Source organism: Oncorhynchus gorbuscha, linkage group LG01, assembly GCF_021184085.1.
Source record: "Oncorhynchus gorbuscha isolate QuinsamMale2020 ecotype Even-year linkage group LG01, OgorEven_v1.0, whole genome shotgun sequence".
Taxonomy (NCBI): Eukaryota; Metazoa; Chordata; class Actinopteri; order Salmoniformes; family Salmonidae; genus Oncorhynchus; species Oncorhynchus gorbuscha.
In genome coordinates this window covers 72,151,877-72,178,702 of record NC_060173.1, presented here as the reverse complement: position 1 = coordinate 72,178,702, position 26,826 = coordinate 72,151,877, and the positions used below count along the sequence as shown (strand labels likewise).

Below are 26,826 nucleotides of genomic sequence, written 5' to 3'. Positions count from 1 at the left end.
ATGTGAATATGACATAGTCCATTGTTGCATCTTTAATGAGAAGCATGATTCGCTTTCAACAGCAACATAATCAAAACACATTCTCATTAAAAGTTCAGAATGCACTCCATGCAGGGATTAATAGGAGAACAATTAAGTTAAACAAAGCAATTACAAGAGGAAAGAAAATCATCCCGAAGGCCAAACCAATAAAGAACATCATTTTGAAAATACAGAATAAAGAGATTTATTAAAACTGTTGATCCTTGGCATACCAACCGCTCCTAATCCTTTGCACATACAGTATCAAGTCAAACGTTTTGACACACCTACTCATTCAAGGGCTTTTCTTTATTTAAACAATTTTCCACATTCTAGAATAATAGTGAAGACATCAAAACTATGAAATAACACATATGGAATCATGTAATTAACAAAAAAGTGTGAAACAAATCAAAATTGACTTTAGATTTTAGATTCTTCAAAGGAGCCATCCTTTGCCTTGATGACAGCTTTGCACACTCTTTGCATTCTCTCAACCAGCTTCATGAGGTAGTCACCTGGTACTGTATATTTAAGGCCACAGCCAACACTTGTTAAAGCAACTTCTTTTAAGTTTATACAAGCTGTACCCAAAAATAAGCCTAAGTAATGACTATAGTCAGTTACCTTCAACATTGGGGTGGGTAAATGCAGAATATTGCAAATTTGGAGGGGAGCCCTGACCAGGATTCAAACCTGTGTCCAGCGACTATCAACCTGATACCTTAGCCATTACGCCAAAAAATGCTAACTTCCTAATTGGGAGTAATATTCAAAAGCAATGTGATAAAGGGTTGTGACTTTAATCGCCGGCACAGGAAAAATCACATTATAAATGGTAACATGGGAGATATAAGAGCATTGCATGGACAAATGGCCTACTTGTGGTCACAGACCACTTGTCTTTGACTTACCAGTTGCTGGCCCTGTACTCCCCACGCAGCATACTGCAGAATAGAATTCAGCACCTCTGGAGGATCCAGCTCCCATACCTCCCTGAAAAACAACATTAAGTAAGAGCAACACTGCTGCTTAGAGCAGCTGACACATTTTGTTTGAAGGACAGTGCTCAACTCCTCTCAGCCTACTAGACTTGGTATGCCTGCCTTTCAAATTTACATTTGAAAACTTTAAAAGCTCATTTCGCAACATTGTTTTATCATCATAATTTAAATGTAGTTCATTCCTGAGATAAACTGCCTGAGAATAGATGGTCTTGACAAGTAAACAAACATATCAAGAACCCAACAAAGTTAATGGTAAACAAGCAAACAAAACATACCTTGTGTGGATGTTGTAAATGCTATATGAGGCCATGTATGAATGCCGGAAAACCTGGAACAAAAGAGAGAAAAGAAAGAGGAGATTACTGCATGAAATATTTACGATGGAGGCAGCTTGGCTGATAACAACATCATAAAAACAGGCAGAGAAAGGCATCAAACAGAATAGACCGGTAGCTGTTTTTACAGATAGATTCTGTGGACAATGCAATTTGCATGGGTGACAGCTGGGAGATGAGACATTTTAATTCCATGTGAGAAACCGATCATGCAACCCCCATGACTTTAGGTCTGAAAGCCCGGGAGTATGAAAGACACAGAGAGAAAGGCAGGAGGGAGGGGGAGAGAGAGAGCATCCAAATGGTTCTGACTAGGGTGTTTGTAAATCTGTCTGGATTCCCCTCGAGAAGCTGTGCCTGACATGATAGTATAATTCAGACTGTAGACGGGGAAAGAGAGCAAGAGAGAGAGAGAGAGAGAGCGAGAGAGAGAGAGAGAGAGAGAGAGAGAGAGAGAGAGAGAGGAATAGAGACACCTGATTCAGACTCAAGTGTTTGATATATCTGTTTGAGCAGACAGGAGTCTAAAAACAGGGATGCCACAGCCGAGGATGGATAGCTGAAATTAACAAGTGCTTCTTCATTTGAAAAGGATGCACTTTGCCACAGTGAATTATGCATAGCGCATGAGGACGGCGGAAAGGCCCGAAGGTGGTGGCAAAGATGTGATAGCGCTAGATTGATGAGCACCAGAAATAGTGTTGACAAGTCAAGATGAGTGATCTCAGAAAGGGAGGGAGGTGGAGAGTGCACCTCCGATGGCTTTGACAAAATATGTCTCATCTACCTCAGTTGCTATAAGCTGCTAACCAACAGAGACGCAGGTCAGGGTTAAAGCTCTGTGAAAATATCCCTGGCTAGGAACTAAAACGCCCATGCGTTTAGATGCGCCGCAACTTCAGGCGCCGACAGAGATGCAGTATTTTGTTTTTTTACGTGTTATTTATTACATTGGTACCCCCAGGTAATCTTAGGTTTCATTACATACAGTCGGGAGGAACTACTGGATATAAGAGCAACGTCAACTCACCATCATTACGACCCGAAGCGGATCCTGTGTTTTGCCCACCACCTGGGACAATGGATCGGATCCCAGGCGGCGAACCAATACAATGACGCCGTAAAAGGGGCAGACGAAACTGTTTTCTGGTCAGGCTCCGGAGACGGGCACATCGCGCACTGCTCTAGAGCATACTACTGGCCAATGTCCAGTCTCTTGACAACAAGATTGATGAAACCCGAGCAAGGGTAGCATTCCAGAGAGACATCAGAGACTGTAACGTTCTTTGCTTCACGGAAACATGGCTCACTCGAGACACGCTATCGGAGTCGGTACAGCCAGCTGGTTTCTTCACGCATCGCGCCGACAGAAACAAACATCTTTCTGGTAAGAAGAGGGGCGGGTATGCTTTATGATTACGTGGTGTGATCATAACAACATACAGGAACTCAAGTCCTTCTGTTTACCTGACATAGAATTCCTCACAATCAAATGTTGACCGCATTATCTACCAAGAGATTTCTCTTTGATTATAATCACAACCGCATATATTCCCCCCCAAGCAGACACATCGATGGCCCTGAACAAACTTTATTTTACTCTATGTAAACTGGAAACCACATATCCTGAGGCTGCATTCGTTGTAGCTGGGGATTTTAACAAGGCTAATCTGAAAACAAGACTTCCTAAATTCTATCAGCATATTGATTGTGCTACCAGGGCTGGCAAAACCCTGGATCAATGTTATTCTAACTTCTGCTACGCATGTAAGGCCCTCCGCTGCCCTCCTTTCAGAAAAGCTGACCACTACTCCATTTTGTTGCTTCCAGCCTATAGACAGAAACTTAAAAAGGAAGCTCCCGCTCTCAGGTCTGTTCAACGCTGGTCCGACCAATCTGATTCCACGCTTCAAGATTGCTTCGTGGATTGGGATATGTTCCGCATTGCGTCAAACAACAACATTGACGAATACGCCGATTCGGTGAGCGAGTTCATTAGCAAGTGCATTGGCGATGTCGAACCCACAGCAACTATTTAAACATTCATCAACCAGAAACCGTAGATTGATGGCAGCATTCGCGAGAAACTGAAAGCGCGAACCACTGCTTTTAACCAGGGCAAGGTGACCAGAAACATGACAGAATACAAACAGTGTAGCTATTCCCTCCGCAAGGCAATCAAACAAACTAAGCGTCAGTATAGAGACAAAGTAGAGTCGCAATTCAATGACTCAGATACAAGAGGTATGTGGCAGAGTCTAAAGTCAATCAAGGATTACAAAATAAAAACAGCCCCGTCACGGACCAGGATGTCTTGCTCCCAGACAGACTAAACAACGTCTTTGCTCACTTTGAGGACAATACAGTGCCACTGACACAGCCCGCTACCAAAAACCTGCGAACTCTCCTTCATTGCAGCCGACATGAGTAAAACATTTAAACGTGTTAACCCTCGCATTCAATCAATCCTTATCCCAGTCTGCTGTTCCCACATACTTCAAGAGGGCCACCATTGTTCCTGTTCCCAAGAAAGCTAAGGTAACTGAGCTAAACGACTACCGCCATCATGAAGTGCTTTGAGAGACTAGTCAAGGACCATATCACCTCCGCCCTACCTGACACCCTAGACCCACGCCAATTTAATTACTGCCCCAATAGGTCCACAATAGCTACCACACTGCACACGGCCCTAACCCATCTGGACAACAGGAATACCTATGTGAGAATGCTGTTCATCGACAACAGCTCAGCATTTAACGCCATAGTACCCTCCAAACTCGTCATCAAGCTCGAGACCCTGGGTCTCGACCCCGACCTGTGCAACTAGGTCCTGGACTTTCTGACGGGCCGCCCCCAAGGTGGTGAGGGTAGGTAACAACATCTCCTCCCTCTGATCCTCAACACTAGGGCCCCACAAGGGTGCATTCTGAGCCCTCTCCCATACTCCCTGTTCACCCACGACTGCGTGGCCATGCACGCCTCCAATTCAATCATCAAGTTTGCAGACGACACTACAGTGGTAGGCTTGATTACCAACAACGATAAGACGGCCTACAGGGAGGAGGTGAGTGCCCTTGGAGTGTGGTATCAGGACAAAAAACTCACACTCAACAAAACCAAAGGAGATGATCGTGGACTTCAGGAAACAGCAGAGGGAACACCCCACTATCCACATCGACGGGACAGTAGTGGAGAGGGTAGAAAGTTTTAAGTTCTTCGGCGTACACATCACGGACAAACTGAATTGGTCCACCCACACAGACAGCGTGGTGAAGAAGGCGCAGCAGCGCCTCTTCAACCTCAGGAGACTGACGAAATTCACTCACAAAATTTTACAGATGCACAATCGAGAGCATCCTGTCGGGCTGTATCACCGCCTGGTACGGCAGCTGCTCCTCCCAGAACCGTAAGGCTCTCCAGAGGGTAGTGAGGTCTGCACAACACATCACCGGGGGCAAACTACCTCTCCTCCAGGACACCTACACCACCCTAAACCTGCACACACTCGAGGGTTGCAGAGGGGCGAGGCAGATGATTAACAGCATCCGCCTGCTTCCCAACCGAAACAGAAGAATTTCGCATTTTATTTTCTCTCTCTCGGAGGACCTGAGCCCTAGGACCATGCCCCAGGACTACCTGACATGATGACTCCTTGCTGTCCCCAGTCCAGCTGGCCGTGCTGCTGCTCCAGTTTAAACTGTTCTGCCTTATTATTATTTGACCATGCTGGTCATTTATGAACATTTGAACATCTTGGCCATGTTCTGTTATAATCTCCACCCGGCACAGCCAGAAGAGGACTGGCCATCCCACATAGCCTGGTTCCTCTCTAGGTTTCTTCCTAGGTTTTGACCTTTCTAGGGAGTTTTTCCTAGCCACCGTGCTTCTACACCTGCATTGCTTGCTGTTTGGGGTTTTAGGCTGGGTTACTGTACAGCACTTTGAGATATCAGCTGATGTACGAAGGGCTACATAAATCAATTTGATTTGATACGATGTCACAGGAAGGCCATAAAGATCATCAAGGACAACAACCTCCCGAGCCACTGCCTTTTCACCCCGCTATCATCAAGAAGGCGAGGTCAGTACAGGTGCATCAAAGCAGGGACCGAGAGACTGAAAAACAGCTTCTATCTCAAGGCCATCAGACTGTTAAACAGCCACCACTAACATTGAGTGGCTGCTGCCATACATGTAAAAAATGTATCACTAGCCACTTTAAAAATGCCACTTAATATAATGTTTACATACCCTACATTACTAATCTCATATGTCTATACTGTACTCGGTACCATCACTCATTCATATATCTTTATGTACATATTCTTCATCCCTTTACACTTGTAAAGGTAGCTGTTGTGGAATTGTTAGGTTAGATTACTCATTGGTTATTACTGCATTGTCGGAACTAGAAGCACAAGCATTTCGCTCCACTCACAATAACATTTGCTAACCATGTGTATGTGACAAATAACATTTGATTTGATTTAAAACAAATTCAAGGTAATCATTTGGAACTAGAGGTAATGAGCTTTTTGTGAAATATCCACAGCAAAACCACAGACTCTTGTTCCCTGGGAAGGCACAAGAAGAGGAATGGACTCTGTGACTTTTATTGGAACACTATTGACTCACTCCAGTTAGAGGTTTACTTCCAAACACACTTTGACCTTTGACAAAAAAGTTTAAACTGCCTGTCAGATACTACTTTGAGTGTCTGAGAAAGTGTTGAAGTTATCATTTTAAGAACCTAATTGCGCAGATATCTTTGCTGCAGGGTGGAATTCACTCTTTCTGAGCTGCTCGTCATCTCTAACTTTGATAAAAATGTCCTACTCTGTATATGATGATAAAATAGCTAATATCAGTTCCAGTATCAGGTGTACAGTTACAGGATAATTTCGAAATGTTTCACATTGTTTCCCTCACTACATCTTTTCAAGAGCTGGCACAATGACCTTTGTGTTCAGTATGGTGATTTAATCAAAGACAAGTAGGTTGACATTTTCAACTCCTACTGCACTATAACTTTTGCTGCAACTCAATGTTGAATACAAGTGGTCTGCACAGGGCAGTTTTATCAAACACTATTAACACTGCAAAAGTTTAGTATAAAACCACACAGAGGGAAACTTATCTACCCAAACCAATGAAACAACCATGTTGTATTAATGACCATGTTCCTCCAATTCAAATATTATGTGATTAATAAATTTGCCACACACTGACCATCCTTCCCTCCCTGTTTTCCTTGCTCCTCTTCCACTGCCAAGGTGACTTACCCGCTCCCTCCTCCCCTCCTCCCCTCATATTACGTATGCAAATCGGATTGAATGAAATGAAAACACGGATTCTCTTGATTTATGGGAGAGGTGTGGAGGATCATGGTTCTGTATATTACCCAGAGATCCCCTAATCTCTGGCAGTGTGTGGCACGTGCCTGGGAGCAGGGGCCCACAGATTAAAACACATGATTAAATATCTAGACTGGTTCAGACAGCTTTAGGCGCTCTTCTATACTGCCTCAGAGAAGAGTCCACTGGACCAGCTAACGGAGAAATGCATGCCAAGGTTTCCAATGGCTGCTTTCAGCCTCTGGGTAAATAAATGTTACAAAATAGTATTTGAAATGAAAATAGTATTTGGATGCTTGTATGTGTGAAAAGAGTTTATTACATAGTAATAACATGTTTAAGGCTGTTAATAACTGTGTTATATACAGTAGGACAGTTGAATACAAATGGGAATGATTGTTTTGTTTAATCATGTGTATAAAAACAGGTGACTTACTTGCATTTAGAAACTAACGGCCTAGTTTACTGCCCTTATTGGAACATGACCACATTTAAGGAAAAACTTTGCTCAACTGGCTGTTGGTTACAGAGGAGCCTTAACCAAATACAGTGAAGAAACTTAAGCAAATTCTAGCACATTCTAGCACCAACATAGCAAAGAGCCAATGAGCCAGCTTTCTTAGCACTCTCATCCCAAAACAAGTTTATTTGTGTCTCCAACCCCACTGGGATCGATCTATTTGTCAGCAAAAGGGGAGGAGAGTAGGGGGGAGATCAATAGAATACTCGAGGGTGGGAATTATTTTAGGCTGTAAGCCGCTCTAGAGGTGCCTGTGCAATGAACGTAAGAGCAGGCTGCACCCCTACGAGTATCAAAGCGAAATGGTCCCTGAAGCTACCGATGCCGTATATTATTTTGCTACCTTATATATTTTGTGCACAATGTTGGCCCAGTGTGAATGACAGAATCAGTGCAACCCTGACAGCAGTCAGTATTTGGCCCTCAGGTTACCATAGCAATTCTGGACCCTTACAGCACACTGGACCCATCAGATTAACTATAATAGCATGGGCCCTCAAGGTGCCAGTGCTGTGACTACCATCCAGTCTCAGGGGTCTGCCAGACCCAATTTAGTCCCATTTAGAGTGGGAGGGAATATGGATACGGTGAAAACGGTGCTTAGGGCCCCAGGTGCTGCTTTTGGCCTGCTAAATCACACAACATTGGGATATTTGGGTTACCGTGACCCCCGTATAGTCCTGATGAGATAGCTCTAAAAGATTCTGTCTCTCCTTCATCTTCCTTTGTGATTCCCGCCAGGCTCATTTGTTCAGTAATCAGCCTTGAGGGGTTAGGCGAGGTAGGACCTAATGTACGTATTCAGCCTCTGCTCATTTGAAGGCGGCGAGCCACTGAATATAAATGCTACTTCATCAATGTTACACAATGTTTTATCCTTCACAAAGATATATCAAGGTTTGGAGGACCAGAAGGTAAAGAAACGGAATTCTTCGTATATTTCCCTCGCCAGTATGTCAAATAACCGATCACAATGTAATAATCTTTGTGAATGAATGAACAGAACAGAACAGAAACGTAAAATCGTCTATTTGACTGAGATCTGTCATCAAATGAAATACAACACAACTTCCTCACAGGGCGATTGTCATGTCAAGTAAACAATGGACTTCATTATTATACTCCATGGGTTAACTCTGGACTCTGACTCTCTATTGGTTACACAGACTTTTTGCCTCCCATTCCATTCTTAACACCGCTCGCCGGCTTTGTATTCATGTTGCCTGATGAAATTGCTGTACACAATATGATCTTGTTGCCATCTGATGAACATTCAGATGTCATAAATCAGCACTGCAGAGCTCTCCCTGTACTCTGCCATACCTTGATTGTATTACTGTTGATGATATCTGGAAATGTGCACGTACACCCTGGCCCATCTATGGTTGCTAGCCCCAATTCTGACTTGTGCTCTGATATCTGCTTCACTAATTTCTGCTCCCGTAAAAGCATGGGTTTTCTGCACGATATTAACCCGAGAAGCTTATTATCTAAAAGGATCAATTGAAAGTTTGGGTTCAGAGCTCCAATCCAAATGTGTTGGTCATTACTGAGACGTGATTAAGGAAGAGTGTTTTGAATACTGATGTTAACCTTTCTGGTTATAACCTTTTTTGGCAAGACAGATCTTCCGAAGGTGGGGGAGTGGCAATCTTTACCAAGGATCACATTTAGTGATCGGTTATCTCCACCAAGTCTGTCGCCAAACAATTTGATTTGCTGGTTTTAAATATTAAACTTTCAAATAGCTCTTTGTTGACTGTTGCTGGGTGCTATCGTCCTCCATCAGCAACAGCCTGTAACCTACCTGCCCTAAGCTCTCTCCTGGGCCCTTACACCAAGTCTAAATTTGTCCTGCTAGGTGACCAAAACTGGGACATGCTTAAACTACCTGACCAAGTCCTACAACAATTTGACTCCCTAAATCTTTCTCAGATTATTACCAATCCCACAAGGTTTGACTTCAAACACCCAGAAAAGGCTACTCTTCTTACATTTACATTTACTTGATGTTATCCTCACAAATAATCCTGATAGATATCAGTCTGGTGTCTTCTGTAATGACCTTAGTGATCACTAAGGTCATAGCCTGCGTATAGCCTGCATTCGTAATGGCTTCTCAGTGAAACAACCTGTCCTGATTTGTCATAGAGGCTTGCTAAAAAACTTTAATGAGCAAGCCTTCCTTCATAACTGGCCTCTGTAAAATGGTATAGCTTGATCCCCTCTGTCGAAGATGCTTGGACCTTCTTTTTTGTATGCAATCAATTGTTAGGATGTTTATAAGGTTCCAACCGGAGAATTTCATTGTCTGAAGAAAAGCATTGGAACGAGAGCAAACTCTGTCGGGAGCGCGCGTCATGAGACCGAGGCTCTCTGCCAGACCACTCGCTCAAAGAGCTATTATGAGCCCCTCCTTTATAGTAGAATCCTTAAACCAGTTTCTAAAGATGGTGACATCTATTGGAAGCCCTAGGATGTGCATCCTCATAGACATCATTCAAACAGTTTTAGAAACTTCAGCGTGTTTTCTATCCAATAGTAATAATAATATGCATATATTAGCAATCTAGGACAGAGTAGGATGCAGTTCACTATGGGCACGCAATTCATCCAAAGTGAAAATACTGCCCCCTATCCCCAACAACTTAAGTAGTAAACATTTATTATGAGTATTTCTGCAAAATCACCGGATGTTTTGGAATCAAAACATTACTGCACATAACGCGCCAATGTAAACTGAGATTTTTGGATATAAATATGCACATTATCGAACAAAACATACATGTATTGTGTAACATCTGTAACTGTAACCTTAACTTCTCTAGGATAGGGGGTGTCACGCCTTGGTCATTGTATCTTGTGTTTTTGTTAATTGTTTGGGTAGGCCAGGGTGTGACATGGGTTTATATGTTGTATTTCGTATTGGGGTTTGTATTAATTGGGAGTGTGTATAATTAGGGGTGTGTCTAGTTAGGCTTGGCTGCCTGAGGCGATTCCTAATTGGAGTCAGCTGATTCTCGTTGTCTCGGATTGGGAACCGTATTTAGGCAGCCTGAGTGCGCGTTGTATTTCGTGGGCGATTGTACCTGTCTCTGTGTTAGTCACCAGATAGGCTGTATTAGTTTCACTCGTTTGTTGTTTTTGTATTTTCAGTTATTTCATGTACATCATTTTCTTCATTAAAAGTCATGAGTAACCTACACGCTGCATTTCGGTCTGACTCTCTTCAAACAGCAGATGAACTTCATTACAGAATCACCCACCACCATTCACAGACCGAGCAGCGTGTGAACTGGCAGGATCTGAAGGAGGACGTTATGGACAACAGAAGCAAGGAGTATACTACGTGGGAGGAAATTGACAGGTGGGCGGCAGACCCAGAGCGAGTGCAGGAGCCCGCCTGGGATTCCCTACAGCAATGCGAAGAGGGCTATACACGGATGGAATCGAAAAGACAGCTCAGGACAGCAGAGCAGCTCAGGATTTACCGGAGCCTACTACCTGCCTGAGCTTCCTCTCAGTACTGAGCTTCCTCTCAGTACTGAGCTTCCTCTCAGTACTAGGCTTCCTCTCAGTACTAGGCTTCCTCTCTGTAGTGGGCTCCCTCTCAGTACCGGGCTTCCCCTCAGTACCGGGCTGCTTCGGTCCCGGGCTGCCCCTTTGTCCTGAGATGCCCCTCTGTCCCGAGCTGCCCCTCTGTCCCGAGCTGCCCCTCTGTCCCGAGCTGCCCCTCGGTCCCGAGCTGCCCCTCAGTTATGTGGGGATCAGGGTGAGGACTATTAGGCCATGGTCGGCGGAGAAGGTGGATTATCCTAGGACGCGAAGGGGAGGAACTAGGACATTTATGGAGTGGGGTCTACGTCCCGAGCCAGAACCGCCACCATGGACAGACGCCCATCCGGACCCTCCCTATGCTCTTGAGGTGCGTCCCGGAGTCCGCACCTTAGGGGGGGGGGGGGTTCTGTCACGCCTTGGTCATTGTATCTTGTGTTTTTGTTAATTGTTTGGGTAGGCCAGGGTGTGACATGGGTTTATATGTTGTATTTCGTATTGGGGTTTGTATTAATTGGGAGTGTGTATAATTAGGGGTGTGTCTAGTTAGGCTTGGCTGCCTGAGGCGATTCCTAATTGGAGTCAGCTGATTCTCGTTGTCTCGGATTGGGAACCGTATTTAGGCAGCCTGAGTGCGCGTTGTATTTAGTGGGTGATTGTACCTCTGTGTTAGTCACCAGATAGGCTGTATTAGTTTCACTCGTTTGTTGTTTTTGTATTGTCAGTTATTTCATGTACATCATTTTCTTCATTAAAAGTCATGAGTAACCTACACGCTGCATTTCGGTCTGACTCTCTTCAAACAGCAGATGAACTTCATTACGGGGGGCAGCATTCGGAATTTTGGATGAAAAGCATGCCCAAATTCAACTGCCTGCTACTCATCCCCAGAAGATAAGATATGCATATTATTAGTAGATTTGGATAGAAAACACTCTGACGTTTCTACAACTGTTTAAATCATGTCTGTGAGTATAAAACAACTTATTTGGCATGCGAAACCCCAAGGACAAACCATTCAGATTTTTTATTTTGAGGTCACTCTCTTTTCAATGGCAATCCATAATTCTAAAGGACCTTCTTGCAGTTCCTACCACTTCCACTGGATGTCAACAGATCTTGGTTGAGGTTTTTCCTTTGAGAAATGAAGAAGTAACACTGTTCAGAGTGAGGCTCAAGGGAAGTTACTCTTTGTTAGAGGCGCGTGACCTGAAAGCACGCTCCACTTTGTTTTCCTCCGGTATTGAACACAGATCATTAGTCTTCAATTTGATCTATTATTTACGTAAAAAAATACCTAAAGTTGTATTAAAAAGTCGTTTGAAATGTTTGGACAATGCTTACAGGTAACTTTTGAGATATTTTGTAGTCACATTGCGCAATTTGGAACCAGTGTTTTTCTGGATCAAACGCACCAAATAAATGGACATTTTGGATATATATTGATGGTATTAATCGAACAAAAGGACCATTTGTGATGTTTATGGGACATATTAGAGTGCCAACAGAAGAAGCTCGTCAAAGGTAAGGAATTAATTATATTTTTATTTCTGTGTTTTGTGTCGAGCCTGCACGGTTAAAATATGCTTTTCTCTCTTTGTTTACTGGGGTGCTATCCTCAGATAATAGCATCATTTGCTTTCGCAGTAAAGCATTTTTTAAATCTGACACATTGGCTGGATTCACAACAAGTGTAGCTTTAATTTGGTATATATAATGTGTGATTTCATCAAAGTTAAATTTTTATAGTTATTTATTTGAATTTGACTCTGTGCATTTTCACTGGATGTTGACCAGGTGGGACGCTACCGTCCCACATATCCCAGAGAGGTTAAAAGTCTCCAATGATGTCACCATTGCTCTTGATTCTAAGCAATTTTGTGCTGCTATTTTTATTGACTTGGCCAAAGCTTTTGATACGGTAGACCATTCCATTCTTGTGGGCCGGCTAAGGAATGTTGGTGTCTCTGAGGGGCCTTTGGCCTGGTATGCTAACTACCTCTCTCAAAGAGTGCATTGTATAAAGTCAGAAAATCTGCTATCTTAGCCACTGCCTGTCACCAAGGGTGTAGCCCAAGACTCAATCCTAGGCCCCATGCTCTTCTCAATTTACATCAACAACATAGCTCAGGCAGTAGGAAGGTCTCTCATCTGTTTATATGCAGATGATACAGTCTTATACTCAGCTGGCCCCTCCCCGGATTTTGTGTTAAATTCTCTACCACAAAGCTTTCTTAATGTCCAACAAGCTTTCTCTACCCTTATTAACCTTGTTCTGAACACGTCCAAAACAAAGGTCATATGGTTTGGTGCCCCTCGACCCACAGGTGTGATTACTACCTCTGAGGGTTTAGATCTTGAGGTAGTCACCTCATACAATTACTTGGGAGTATGGCTAGATAGTACACTGTCCTTCTCTCAGCACATACCAAAGCTGCAGACTAAAGTAAAATCTAGACTTGGTTTCATATATCGTAATCGCTCCTCTTTCACCCCAACTGCCAAACTAACCCTGATTCAGACGACCATCCTACCCATGCTCCTTATAGGACACATAGACCAATGCTCCTTATAGGACACATCACTGCACTCTATACTCCTCTGTAAACTGGTCATCTCTGTATACCTGTCACAAGACCCACTGGTTGATCATTATTTATAAAACCCTCTTAGGCCTCACTCCCCCCTATCTGAGATATCTACTGCATCCCTCATCCTCCACATACAACACCCGTTCTGCCAACCCTATTCTGTTAAAAGGTCCCCAAAGCACACACATCCCTGGGTCGCTCGTTTTTCAGTTCGCTGCAGCTAGTGACTGGAACGAGCTGCAACAAGCACTCAAACTGCACAGTTTTATCTTAATCTCTTCATTCAAAGTCTCAATCATGGATAGTTTTACTGACAGTTGTGGCTGCTTCGTGTGATATATTGTTGTCTCTACCATCTTGCCCGTTGTGCTACTGTCTCGGCAAAATAATGTTTGTACCATGTTTTGTGCTGCTACCATGTTGTGTTGCTACCATGTTGTGTTTTCATGTGTTGCTGCCTTGCTATGTCGTTGTAATTAGGTCTCTCTTTATGCAGTGTTGTCTCTCTTGTTGTGATGTGTGTTTTGTCCTATATTTATGTGTTATTTAAAAGAATATATAATAATTTAATCCCAGTCCCCATCCCCACAGGAGGTCTTTTGCCTTTTGGTAGGCCGTCATTGTAAATAACAATTTGTTCTTAACTGACTTGCCTAGTTAAAAAAAAGGTTAAATAAAAATAAATAAAATAAAAACGGAAATCCCGGTTATACACTCTTGTTTGGTGAGGTACAACCAATTATTTATATGTACACTCTATGACTGATAGGGGACACTGTGTTGAAGCCATGGTGCCTCCATCTTGATTAATGCATTACACCATTGTAAAAAATATTTTGGAAGCTATAGAAGCTATAAACATTTATTAATGTCTACATTCGTTATTGCCACATGTATTTTATTACAGACATGTTACTGCGTACTTTTAAATTATATTATGTGAGCTAAACATAAAAATTAAAAATGAATAAGTATCTAAAAACATTTTCCTTAAATAATCATCTTTGGAGATTACTAATGTTTCCATCCCCACTACATCACAAAAATACTTCAATGTCAGTCATTTTGTCCTTGGAACATTTATTTGATTCCATTAAATCCTATGTCGGACTGCTCCTTCTGCGGAGTGCCAATTTAGCCGACCAGTAGCTTCAAAGCCTCTCAAAGGCCAACACATAGCATCAGCAATCCAGGGTTTATATATATCATTGGGTACGACCTACTCAAACCTGTTTAGCTTGAAGCTTTTCTCTAATTATTATTGCAAACACAATGCATTGGATCAACATAGACCTGGAGGATTTAAAACCTTGAAGAGCATTACAAGATGTTTACCAGCAAAGTAAACATATCCTATTGTCACGATTGACACAGAGATTACGAGTGTTTATAAAGCTTAACGGCTCTTGGATACCTCAGTAATGAGATAAAGGCGTGTAATCTTAGAGCTACTGTAGGTGAGACTTCCAGAGATTTCCAGGGGGAAACTCTGTCAATAACTTCAACCTACACCAGTTGATGTGGACATGTTCAAATGCCACAACGTTATTCTGTGCTTCTTTTCATTCCAACATACCATACCGGTACTGCCCTGTTTGTTCAAACTAAACAATTTCCCAAGGGCCCAGAGATTGTGTTCATACAGTAGGTGCCTAAGCATATACTGTGAACATATAATTAAATGGTGAATAAATGACAGCCTCTATACATGTCTTTCATAATCAATTCCGAGCTTTTCTACATATCTATGAAATACAACATAACATTACGCGTCAAAAGAAAGGGACAACACAGGGCACAGGCACAGGTTTGCCAACTACAGGGGTGTATTTATACTGCCAATTCTGTTGTAAAACAGAACTAACCTAAAACGGACCTACCTGATTTTGTCCAATAAAAACTCTTGTTTAGCTCCGTTTGCTTTCATTTGGTTCTGAACAGAAAAAGGTTTCTGTAATGAATACACCCTAGTCCTCGAGTACCCACAACAGCACAACTTTTTTGGGGGACAAGTACACCTGATTCAACTTGTCAACTAATCATTAAGCCCTCAATGAGTTGAATCAGTTTTCTGGGGCTACAACAAATATGTGTCCTGTTGGACAGGAGTTGGCAGACACTGGTGTAGTATGCATGCCTTTAAGATTGAGTTTATTGTAATATTTAATAGTGCGCTATAGAATGTGTGAGAGACAGAGAGCGAGAGAGAGCGAGAGAGAGCGAGAGAGAGAGAGCGAGAGAGAGAGAGATTCATATGGAGTGTGGGGGGATTAAGAGCATTAAAGTAAAAAGATAATGCAGTTTACCTGTTTAACATCATAGGCAAAGAGCACATATTTCAAGTCCGGGGAAACGGAGTACTTTGCAACATTGAAATTGACCTACAAGACAAAGAAGAGGAAAAGAGAGTGAGAGCATTTTTAAGCCGGTATATCCGTTTGCTAACATGTCACTTTGAGTGGCAGGGTATATGTTTGTGTAAGTCTGTGTGCATGCATGTTCAGATGGTAAAGGGTTTTCACTTACAAATGTTGTGTTTGTCAGTACAATTTCAGTCTCATTGGTGAGGATGTTAAACTTGATTACGTGGCCATCGCGATTCCTGTAGATCACTTCTGAGTCTATGAAAGGAGAGACAAATAAGAAAAAACATGTCTTTCTGAAACAATTCCTCTGTCGATTTCTCTACTAAGAAGAAATTGCAAGGCCTTTGTTGCCATTTGAATGCAAGGCTGGATGGCTGTCAAAACCAGAACTGTACCTTGAATAAGGCTTTGTAGACAAAATTTTGACAATAAAAGTCTCCATTCTATCCCAATTTCCTTGTTTTTCTTCAGCATAGCAAAGACAGAATGTCCAGTACACTGTCACATCATTGTCTCTGGAAAATCAAATAACAATAGTAACAAGACGGCACTGACTCCATTCATACACGTAAGCGCGGGACTGCACTGTGATCAACATATATGAAGCCAAATAATAATTTCATGGTGTATAGGAACAATTAAATATATATATATTTTTTTACAAAAATCTGTATGTTCGCTATTGATGGGAAATGCTTTCTGTGCCTAAGGAATGAAACACACACAGTGCCATCAGAAACTATCCACACCCCTTTTACTTTTTCCACATTTTGTTGTGGAATAGCAGAAGGCTGCTGAGTGGAGATCGGCTGATAAATAATGGCTGGAATGGAGAAAATGAAATGGCATCAAACACCTGGAAACCATTTATTGATACCATTCCACTCACTCCACTCTTCACCACAAGCCCGTTCCCCCAATTAAGGTGCCACCAAACTCCTGTTTAGTAAGGTCCCTCAGTTGAGCAGTACATTTCCAACACAGATTCAACCACTAAGACCAGGCAGTTTTTCCAATGCCTCGCAAAGAAGGGCATCTATTGGTAGATAGTTAAAAAAAAGCTGACATTCAATATCCCTTTGAGCATAGATGATATAAGGACAAACATCTAAAACACAGGGACAGATCTACACTGGAGTTGTTTACCAAGAAGACACTGAAAGTTCCTGAGTGGCCAAGTTACAGATTTGACATAAATCTGTTCAGAAAATCTGTGGCAAGACCTGAAAATGATTGTCTAGCAATGATCAACAACCGATTTGACAGAGCTTGAAGAATTTCTTAAACAATGATGGGCAAATGTTGCACAATCCAGGTGTGGAAAGCTTATAGACTTACCCAGAAAGTCTCACAGCTGTAATTGCTGCCAAATGTGATTCTAACATGTATTTATCTAATAAAGAAATCATGTATTTTTTTAAACAAATTTTACAATTTTTCTTCCACATGTATTTTGTGTGGATAGTTGACCAAAAATGTCAAATTAAATCGATTTTAAACCCACTTTGTAACACAACCAAATGTGGAAAAGTCAAGGTGTGTGAATACTTGTATGTAGCTTGTAGCCTGTGTTCTTGTTGTTGAATGCCACAGCATTATCTGCTATGTGATGTCATACGCAGACATGATCCTGAAATATCATCCAGCAGTACTGCAAATGGCAGACACACACACACACACACACACACACACATTGCTAATCACTAATTCATACATGAGTTATGATCAAATGCAAACAAAACAAAGATGGAAGACAATCCATACCATTCTGTGCTGAAACAAGCTCAGACAGATATCCCATAATGAAGTTATCCATCGCTGTCAAAAGGTTATTTGGAGGTTATGCAACTGACAGGGCAACCCCAGCAGACCTGGCAACCCCGGCAGACCTGGCAACCCCGGCAGATATTGGATTCCTACAGTGGGAGCTGATCACCTATACCCGCCTCTCAGCAGAGTCTCATTTGTCTGTCAACAATTTTCTCATGCACAGCCAATCAGGTCCCTGTTGCCATGCTGTAGTTACCATGGGTTTGATTGATGGTTCATGGGGCCCTCACGGCCCAAACCCGCCCCATATTTTGTTCCTGTCATAACCTCTGTGAGCATATCACAGACATAAATGTCATCATCTAAAACAAGAAATCTGATGCCTCAAGACCACTGGTCGAAATATTTGTGTTTACCACGACCATATACAGTGGGGTCTGAAATGATTGACAACCTTGATAAAGGTAAGCAAAAAGGACTGTATAAAATAAATCATTCAAATACTGAGCTATATTGTATGCTCAAATTATATTATTTCATACTAATAAAAATGGATATATGGGGTTGGAACCGGTGCTTTGGTCAGATGACATGAAAATAGAGGTATTTGGCCACGCACATCAGTGGTGGATTTGGCGTCGAAATGAGAATGAATGAGCAGAAAATAACTCCATATCTACTGTAAAATATGGTGGTGGATCTTTGATGTTATGGGGCTATTTTGCTTCCACTGGTCCTAAGGCCCTTGTTGACTGTCAATGGCTTCATGAACTTTACCCAGTACCAGGACAGGATATATTAGCCAAAAACCTTTCTCCCTCTCCGCCAAGAGGCTGATACTTGGCTGCATGTGGATCTTCCAGCAAGACAATAACCCCAAACACACATCAAAATCCACAAAGAAATTCTTAATTGGCCATAAAATCAACATTTTGCAATGGCCATCTCATTCTCCGGACTTGAAACCCAATTGAAAACCTGTGGTTTGTGTTTGATCATGTATATCCCTACCTTTTTGAGGAAAAAAACGATTTCCCATTTTTTTGCGTATAATACAGCTCAGTACTTAAATTATTTATTTTATACAGTAATTTTTGCTCATCTTCATCAAGCGTGTTAAATACTTTGGACCCAATAAGGACAATAAGAAACCAAATGACAAAATGAACCACCTAGGGTATACATTTTATTATCAGAGTTTGAATAAGAGGGCTGATTCAGACTTAGGGAAATATTTTCATTTGTTCTGTGTTTTAATTGAAGCACTTCTCAGGATTTGGTATTCAGACTTACAGTATGCAGGTGCCTAACAAACTCTTTGGGTGTTGCTCCCTTATGCGCACTAAACGTTTATCTAAAGCCATCCCTTTAAATACAGTGTACCTTTTCTTGACAGACTAGAGTAGGGTATATAGAGAGAACAGGTTCTGAGTATTAGGGATCATGAAGAAAGCCATCAAAATATGCATATTTGTCTAATTTTAATAGATGAATAAATATTGTGATCTTGTAGAGTATTTATGGTTAGGAAAGTATTTATGAATCTACCTACTTCATAAAAAAACAGGTTTGGAGAGCCTTTACGCACGAGATATAGGCCCATTGGTGAATTGAAAAGAGGTTTGATTCATCCTGAAAGTTGACATATTCAGTTGTTTAAATCCATGAAATATTGGTAGGGCAGAAAAGTGTACAATAGTGATTTGAAAAATAGTTATGTAAATATATGAATCCTTACTGATGATGGAACTATGATGAACTGTGCTGTCCAGTTGTCCTGAACCGTGCGCCAAGCTCCAGGTTGTATAAAACAGGAAAAGTTGGGGAATCTAAATATGTTAATACTTTATTTGTAAGTTTTCATGTTTGAGAACATAAGAGACATTGACAATGATACAATATCCCCAGTCCCCATCCCCCCCCACACATATTAAGAAGGAAATTACAACAGCACTGCTGACATTAAGAATGTTGGATAAACAATACCTGGCTTACGACAGCATCCCCCAACCCTGGCCCTGGGGACCCCCAACCCACCACCCAACACACCTGATCCCCCCCCCCCCCGATGTTACTGATGTTATTACACATTTTGTGTAATAGCTAATGTGAGAAAAACATTTAAACGTGTTAACCCTCGCAAGGCTGCAGGCCCAGACGGCATCTCCAGCCGCTTCCTCAAAGTATGCGCAGACCAGCTGGCAGGTGTGTTTACGGACATATTCAATCAATCCTTACCCCAGTCTGCTGTTCCCACATGCTTCAAGAGGGCCACCATTGTTTCTGTTCCCAAGAAAGCTAAGATAACTGAGCTAAATGACTACTGCCCCCCTAGCACTCACTTCTGTCATCATGAAGTGCTTTGAGTGACTAGTCAAGGACCATATCACCTCCACCCTACCTGACACCCTAGACTCACTCCAATTTGCTTACCGTCCCAATACGTCCACAGACGATGCAATCGCAATAACACTGCACACTGGCCTAACCAATCCTAACCCATTTGTCGCCAGACCCACTGGCTCCAGGTCATCTACAAGTCCATGCTAGGTAAAGCTCCGCCTTATCTCAGTTCACTGCTCACGATGGCAACACCCACCCGTAGCACGCACTCCAGCAGGTGTATCTCACTGATCATCCCTAAAGCCAACACCTCATTTGGCCGCCTTTCCGCCTTTTCCAGTTCCCTGCTGCCTGTGACTAGAACGAATTGCAAAAATCGCTGAGGTTGGAGACTTTTATCTCCCTCACCAACTTCAAACATCTGCTATCTGAGCAGCTAACCGATCGCTGCAGCTGTACATAGTCTATCGGTAAATAGCCCACCCAATTTTACCTACCTCATTCCCATACTGTTTTTATTTATTTACTTTTCTGGTCTTTTGCACACCAGTATCTCTACGTGCACATGGCAATCTGATTATTTATCACTCCAGTGTTAATCTGCAAAATTGTAATTATTCGCCTACCTCCTCATGCCTTTTGCACACAATGTATATAGACTCTCTTTTTTTCTACTGTGTTACTGACTTGTTAATTGTTTACTCCATGTGTAACTCTGTGTTGTCTGTTCACACTGCTATGCTTTATCTTGGCCAGGTCGCAGTTGCAAATGAGAACTTGTTCTCAACTAGCCTACCTGGTTAAATAAAGGTGAAATAAAAATAAATAAAAATACCAACCTTTCAAATCACTTTATGGCTACGGACGTGAGTGCTTCGGGTCTGTAGTCATTTAGGCAGGTTGCCTTTGTGTTCTTGGGCACATGGACTATGGTGGTCTGCTTGAAACATGGTATTACAGACTCAATCAGGGACATGTTGAAAATGTCAGGGAAGACACCTGCCAGTTGGTCAGCACATGCCCGGAGCACGTGTCCTGGTAATCCATCTGGCCCCGCAGTCTTGTGTATGTTGACCTGTTCAAACGTCTTACTCACGTCAGCTACGGAGAGCGTGATCACTCAGTCGCCTGGAACAGCTGATGCTCTCATGAATGCCTCAGTGTTGCTTGCCTCGAAGCGAGCATAGAAGTGATTTAGCTCATCTGGTAGGCTCATGTCACTGGGCAGCTCGCGGCTGTGCTTCCTTTTGTAGTCTGTAAAATTCTGCAAGCCCTGCCACATAAGACGAGCATCGGAGCCTGTTTGATGGTTCGTCGCAGGGCATTGCAGGATTTCTTGTAATCTTCTGGGTTAGAGTCCCGCACCTTTATGTTTTGTTTCAAAACAGAGAAAGTGTTAATAAATAGCACAGTGTTTCAAGTTCTTTATTTTTGTGCAGGTTTCTGTGTCTGCGTGAGGGACATGTTTGTGCCTCTTGTGAGGTCATTTAGAGTCAGGCATGGCAATGAAGTAGCTTTATAATTATTCCACATCAAAAAAATCTCCATCAAAATCTGTCAGTTTAAGCTAGAGATATCTGCCTATATCGGCCTTCCACATCTGCGATCGAAGGTGGCCGAGTTACAGCGTTGTTTGTCAGACAATGAGACATCCCGAAAATCGGTCTTCTCAATAGAATGTCTGTAGCGTCCGAACTGTTTGGACTCACGAACACAAAGGTGTTCTCCGTTTTTCTCTACGACCTCCACACGTGTCACGGGACTCATCTGAAGTTAGTACCGCAGATGTGCCAACTTCTGTCTGTAGCGTCTGAACCGTTTGGACTACAAACTAATATGAGACTTTCCGAACATGATGACTTCCATTCATTTGTATGGTGTTCTCTACGATCCACACATGATTCACAGGACTAGTCTGAAGGTAACCCATACAAATGAATGGAAGTATGGAGGCAGATTTGTAACAACAAAACAAGGGGTTAAATATGTCCTTTACATTCTTATATCTCCTAGATATAGGACAAACACTTCAAAACCCTATTCCTTAAGATTTATTTTGTGACGGTCTTTTTTGACATTTATGAAAGTGTTATTCAATGTGTTTCTATGGGCTGTAGTAATAAAGACCAAATTCAACATTTTATGAATAAATATTTTTACATTGATGTTTTTATACCTAAAAGGGTCCTACAATTCTAAATAAAGTAGCTAAATGATCCATGTCATGGCCATCTAAAAACAATTCCATATGTGGCTTGGTAGAAACCCCACCCCAAATGCTTAAACTTTACAGATTCATCCTTGCAAAAGAGTGTCTAACCCCAAACAGATGCCGACCATGAGATTGGACAGCACCGCGGACCCTCAGGAATAATCCTGGTGTCCCAAAGAACTGCGGCACCTAGGCCGCTGCATGCATCGCAAATGTAAAAAAAATCATCTCTCATTGAAATCAAAAACTCTGGTTCTGAGCCTAAATTTGGAGACAATTATAATGTGTGAAGTAGCACTAGAAAACTTCGACTTTATGGTAACTAAGTTACTGTAGGAGTTTTGGGTAACTTTCCATTTGAGGTTTAATTGAGATGGGGTGAGAGGATGATCTTTAAAACATTGCGAGCCATCGATAGGCCTTTTTCCGTGCTTGTCTACTTAAATAATGGAACGTTCCACACTGAAAAGTACAAACGAAGACTCTGATGCATAAGTAATGTACTACTTCTGTAACATGTTAAATAATGAATAACTCGGGCCCTTTTACCAGTCTGAAAATCCCCAGTTTAGGGTTGGGCTTGTAGTTACCCTGCCCTCCCACTGTAGCCTGTCCTCAAGCTCCATCTCCATCTGCCTGCAGCAGCCCCCTGCAAACTAAACTAAACTCAAAACCATGAGACAGACCTTTCAGGCTTTCCGCTGGACAACAGTACACCACAGCTGTGGAACACACAACCAGACTCAGGACTGTCAGGACTGCAGTGTCCCTCCTCTCAAGTTTTTAATTGAACTCAATTACATTCCTCTTTCCGTTTTTATAGACTGAATACTCCTCAGTCCTATAATTGTGACTTTCACGACAGACTTCTATGACATGGCATTGACATGCAGCCCAGCCCATATGAGGGATGGTTCAAGGAAAGTGTTGTCAACACTTCAAAATAGGGATCACATATTACGAACTTATTTGCGTATATGAAGTGTGTATATAAGTAGCTAATTTGTATTACCAGCCATTTATGCCTAATGAATGGCTAACAATACCCAATAAAGACCTAATTAGCTACTTAATCTGCAAATCAATGCCTTTGTCCGAGTGATCCCTATACTGGCGTTACCAAAGTCTGGATCACTTTCCTAGAGCGAGGACCTGCCCATAGTTATAGACAACACGCAACACGTGTGACCGAAATGGTCTAAAACATTTGCCTCCCTACAATGCACCTTTTAAAGTAAATTTTCCTAACGTTGGCCGAGATCACATTCACTGTAAATGCTGTAGATGTCGGCTCAATAATAATTTGCGTTTAAAGACGTCCTCTATTGTTTTTTTTAGACACAACTGCAAACTTCAAGGAGTAGGGCATTCAAGGATTTGACCTGATGGGAACTTGTGATGTCATCGGCCTCCCCCCTTGCTTGAGGAACAATAGAGGAGCAATAGAGAACAAAAAGAGGAAAGGCCCACTTGTGCTATGTCATGACATACTGTACCTGGACCACCTATTGAGATGTGCCTTTTGATCAGTAAATCAGGTGTTAAATGAGGTGAGAAGGTCACGCGCTATGTGCTTGTTGACAATGCACCGTTGATTAGATCCCAGGTATTTTCTGCATGAGTCACACTAATCTGTTTACCAGGAAACGAATTTGCATGACCTATCATATTAATGAATCAGATTCCTTCTTCTTCCTCCTTCAAGCAGCCAAGAAACAGTTAATCATAATGGCCATAGGGAGTGGAGTCATTATGAGTCAGGTTCTAATGGAAAGAAGGGTATAAGAACAAGCTCCTTGTAGAAATAGATTTGATTGAGGGGTTGTGAGAGTTATGCACTTCCTCATCAGACATACTGAGCAAATCATTTTCTCTTAAACCGTCGGTTTGATTGCGTTCTTGAGTTCTGTCTGTGGCATCTGCCGCTGCGACCCAGGCAGACTGAACACACACACACACACACACACACACATACAGTACGTACATGAACAAACACCAGACGACAGATGATTGACAATGCAGAATTGGTTTCCTCCTAGGGCAGTCTGTGAAATATCAAGGTATTTGATATTAACAATAGATTCTGACGTAACATACTAACATGGAATTCCTAATGATCGTTTTTGATGGCATGTGTCAGTCCTTTCGTCCTACTTTATAGAACAATACAAGTGAAACAGAAGTTCTGTCTGATAGTCAAACCTGACAAATAATAGGGTATATCCATTTGATTTCAATCACTTTCTGACAGCACCACTTTTGATTTGAACGAAACGTCCCATCCATATTCGCCTATTGGAGAAGGGTTCAGAAAGTTACTTTTTGGACCTACTGTGACAGCCATGTTTTCATCACAGGAAAAGATAAACAGTTGAGATGTATATAATTTAGAAGCTTACATACAGGGTTGTCAAACTATATTATAATTTCAAAAAAATTACATTTTATAATATAAATTCACTTTTTCTCCCTCTAGCCTCAATTATCAAAAAACACAAACTCAGATTTGTTTCATATTTGCCCATGTTGTAGCTTAGACCCTATTTTACATAATCTAATGTTTTTGTGTTGTGCCCACCATAGGTTGAGACACAACTTGCTCATGAATACAATCATGTTTTGTCTGATAAATGTGATAAAATATGAATAAAACATTTCAAATGATACCAAAAAGATGGTTGGAGGTCAGAGAATGTTGACTTGAATGGGAATATCTGTTGTTTTAAATTACACTGTCAATCCACCATAGGAAACCCATTGATATCGTAGAAATACAGATACTAGAATAGACATGACCATTTAAGTTGACATTCGACGGTGGATGGACGGCGGTCATCTTTGTGGTAATAATTAGAAGTAAAAATGGTAATTTAATTAAAATTTCAATGGTGTATTAGCTAAATTGCAGTGGTCTGAAGGGATAGGTCCAATCTATGAATTCTATTTCTATGATTGAAATTACACCCACCCTGTATTCAAGAGCATGTTGTGTCTCAACCGAAGGCGGGTACAACACAAAAACCTCAGATGTTGTGAAATAGAGTCTACCCAGCAAACCAAAATTGGTTCTGTGAAAGTTCTCGGAACATTCGTTAGGTTATCATAACACAAAAACTGTCCAGCCTGCTAATAATTATAGAATGTTGTATAAAACATTTGCCTGATGTTACAAGAATGTTCCTAGAACACATTTAATCTGTTCTTTAAAAGGTTCCCAGAATGTTTCATTAGGTGCGGGAACAGTCTGTGCGGCGGAAGAATCATAACTAGTTAGGTAACATAGATAATTTAGATGCCTTATCTATATAATATTCTCATGTGATATGATTGTTATTAGAATGTATCCCTTCGGACTCTGGTGTTGGCAGTTGCACTTTGTCCCTCAGCTGGGGCTCAGTCACCTGGGGCCCAGAGAAGGGAGAGGTCAGGCTTGCCTTTCACATGTCTCTTGTGCTATGCAGAATATCAGAAAGAGAGGAGGACAGGAGTGAACATTGTCTTCATATGTGAATGTGTCTTTACCTATTGTAAACCATGTGAAGGGATGGCGCGATTAATGGAGAACCAATTACTTGTCTCCACAATGTCTGTGCGCCAGTCACTCCCTCCTTCGGCCTTGGGGGAAACCATTGTATGTCATCTCTGATGTTGCACCTATCCTGGGGTAGTAGATGACCTAGAGGCTCACTTCTTTCAGTGAGCTTGTCCAGGCGTGTGATCAAGAAGGGGTTTTACTTGAGATGGGAGTATCTGGAGTTGACAACTGATTTATGCCATATAATGAATTGGTGTTTCTGTGCTATGAAGTGCCAGGAACAAGAAAGGAGCCTCGTCTTAGGGGCCAGACTGAAAAATAAGAACAGTCTTCATAGCAAATGCGATCTGCTGCGGGATACGCCTTTCTCATATATCAAGTTTCACCTTGTGACCCATTCCATACGTCTGTTGTTTGTCATGAAGACTAAAAGGGTGTATCTTTTCTATAAAATATATTTGTATTCTTCATATGTCAAAGCTACTCGTCACAACACTTGAAAGTGTTGAGCTGACCAGCCTCATCATTATAGAAGCAATTGCTCTATGCTTTCCTTATTAATACGTTTTGAATAAAGTAATATCCTGATTGGTGATTGACCTTGTCTCTCCTCATTATTGATTAGAATTTCCACGACATCTGGTGGGAACATTTTAGGGACATAACAAAACATGTTTCCAAAACGTAAAAACTGTCCAGTGGTGCGGAAGATTGTAAACATGTTCTTTTAGGCTGCAAAACATTTACCTGATGTTTGAAGAATGTTCCCAGTACACATTTTGTCTGTTCTTTAAAGGTTCCCAGAATGTTTCATTAGGTTGTGGGAACAGTTTGGTGGGAACATTGTGGGGACACAAACATTTAGCCAAAGTACAAAAACTGTCCAGTTGGGCTGACATTCAGATAATGTTTACATCCGTCTGCACAAAACATTCATAAACTGTTTAAGTTAGGTTGCACAGGACATTTCTATAATGTTGTAAGAATGTTGAAAGAACACCTGGTCTGAGTTCTTTTAAGGTTCCCAGAACATGTAATTAAGTTATGGGAGTTGTCTGATATGTTGCAAGAATATTCTTGTGATATTCACAAAAAGTAGGTTGCACAATCTTCTAATATTTACAAATACGTCCGTTATTATTACGTTCATAGCATCTGTTTTAGGTTTAACATACTATTCTATTGATGTTCACTCAAAATACATTTGACCTTCTCTT

At 41.7% G+C, this 26,826-nt stretch overlaps 1 protein-coding gene across 2 annotated transcripts in view; it reads right to left on the bottom strand.

Moving 5' to 3' along the window:
- The window catches only part of LOC124041657 (inactive dipeptidyl peptidase 10-like), a 370,729-nt gene that overhangs the window by 57,405 nt on the left and 286,498 nt on the right, over positions 1–26,826 (bottom strand). For both annotated transcript variants that reach the window (XM_046359492.1, XM_046359501.1), the window contains exons 4-7: positions 15,910–16,004; positions 15,690–15,764; positions 1,304–1,356; positions 936–1,017 (exon numbers count right to left, since the gene is read on the bottom strand). In XM_046359492.1, coding sequence (XP_046215448.1) covers positions 936–1,017; positions 1,304–1,356; positions 15,690–15,764; positions 15,910–16,004 — 305 coding nt within the window. The remainder of the gene's footprint in view (positions 1–935; positions 1,018–1,303; positions 1,357–15,689; positions 15,765–15,909; positions 16,005–26,826) is intronic.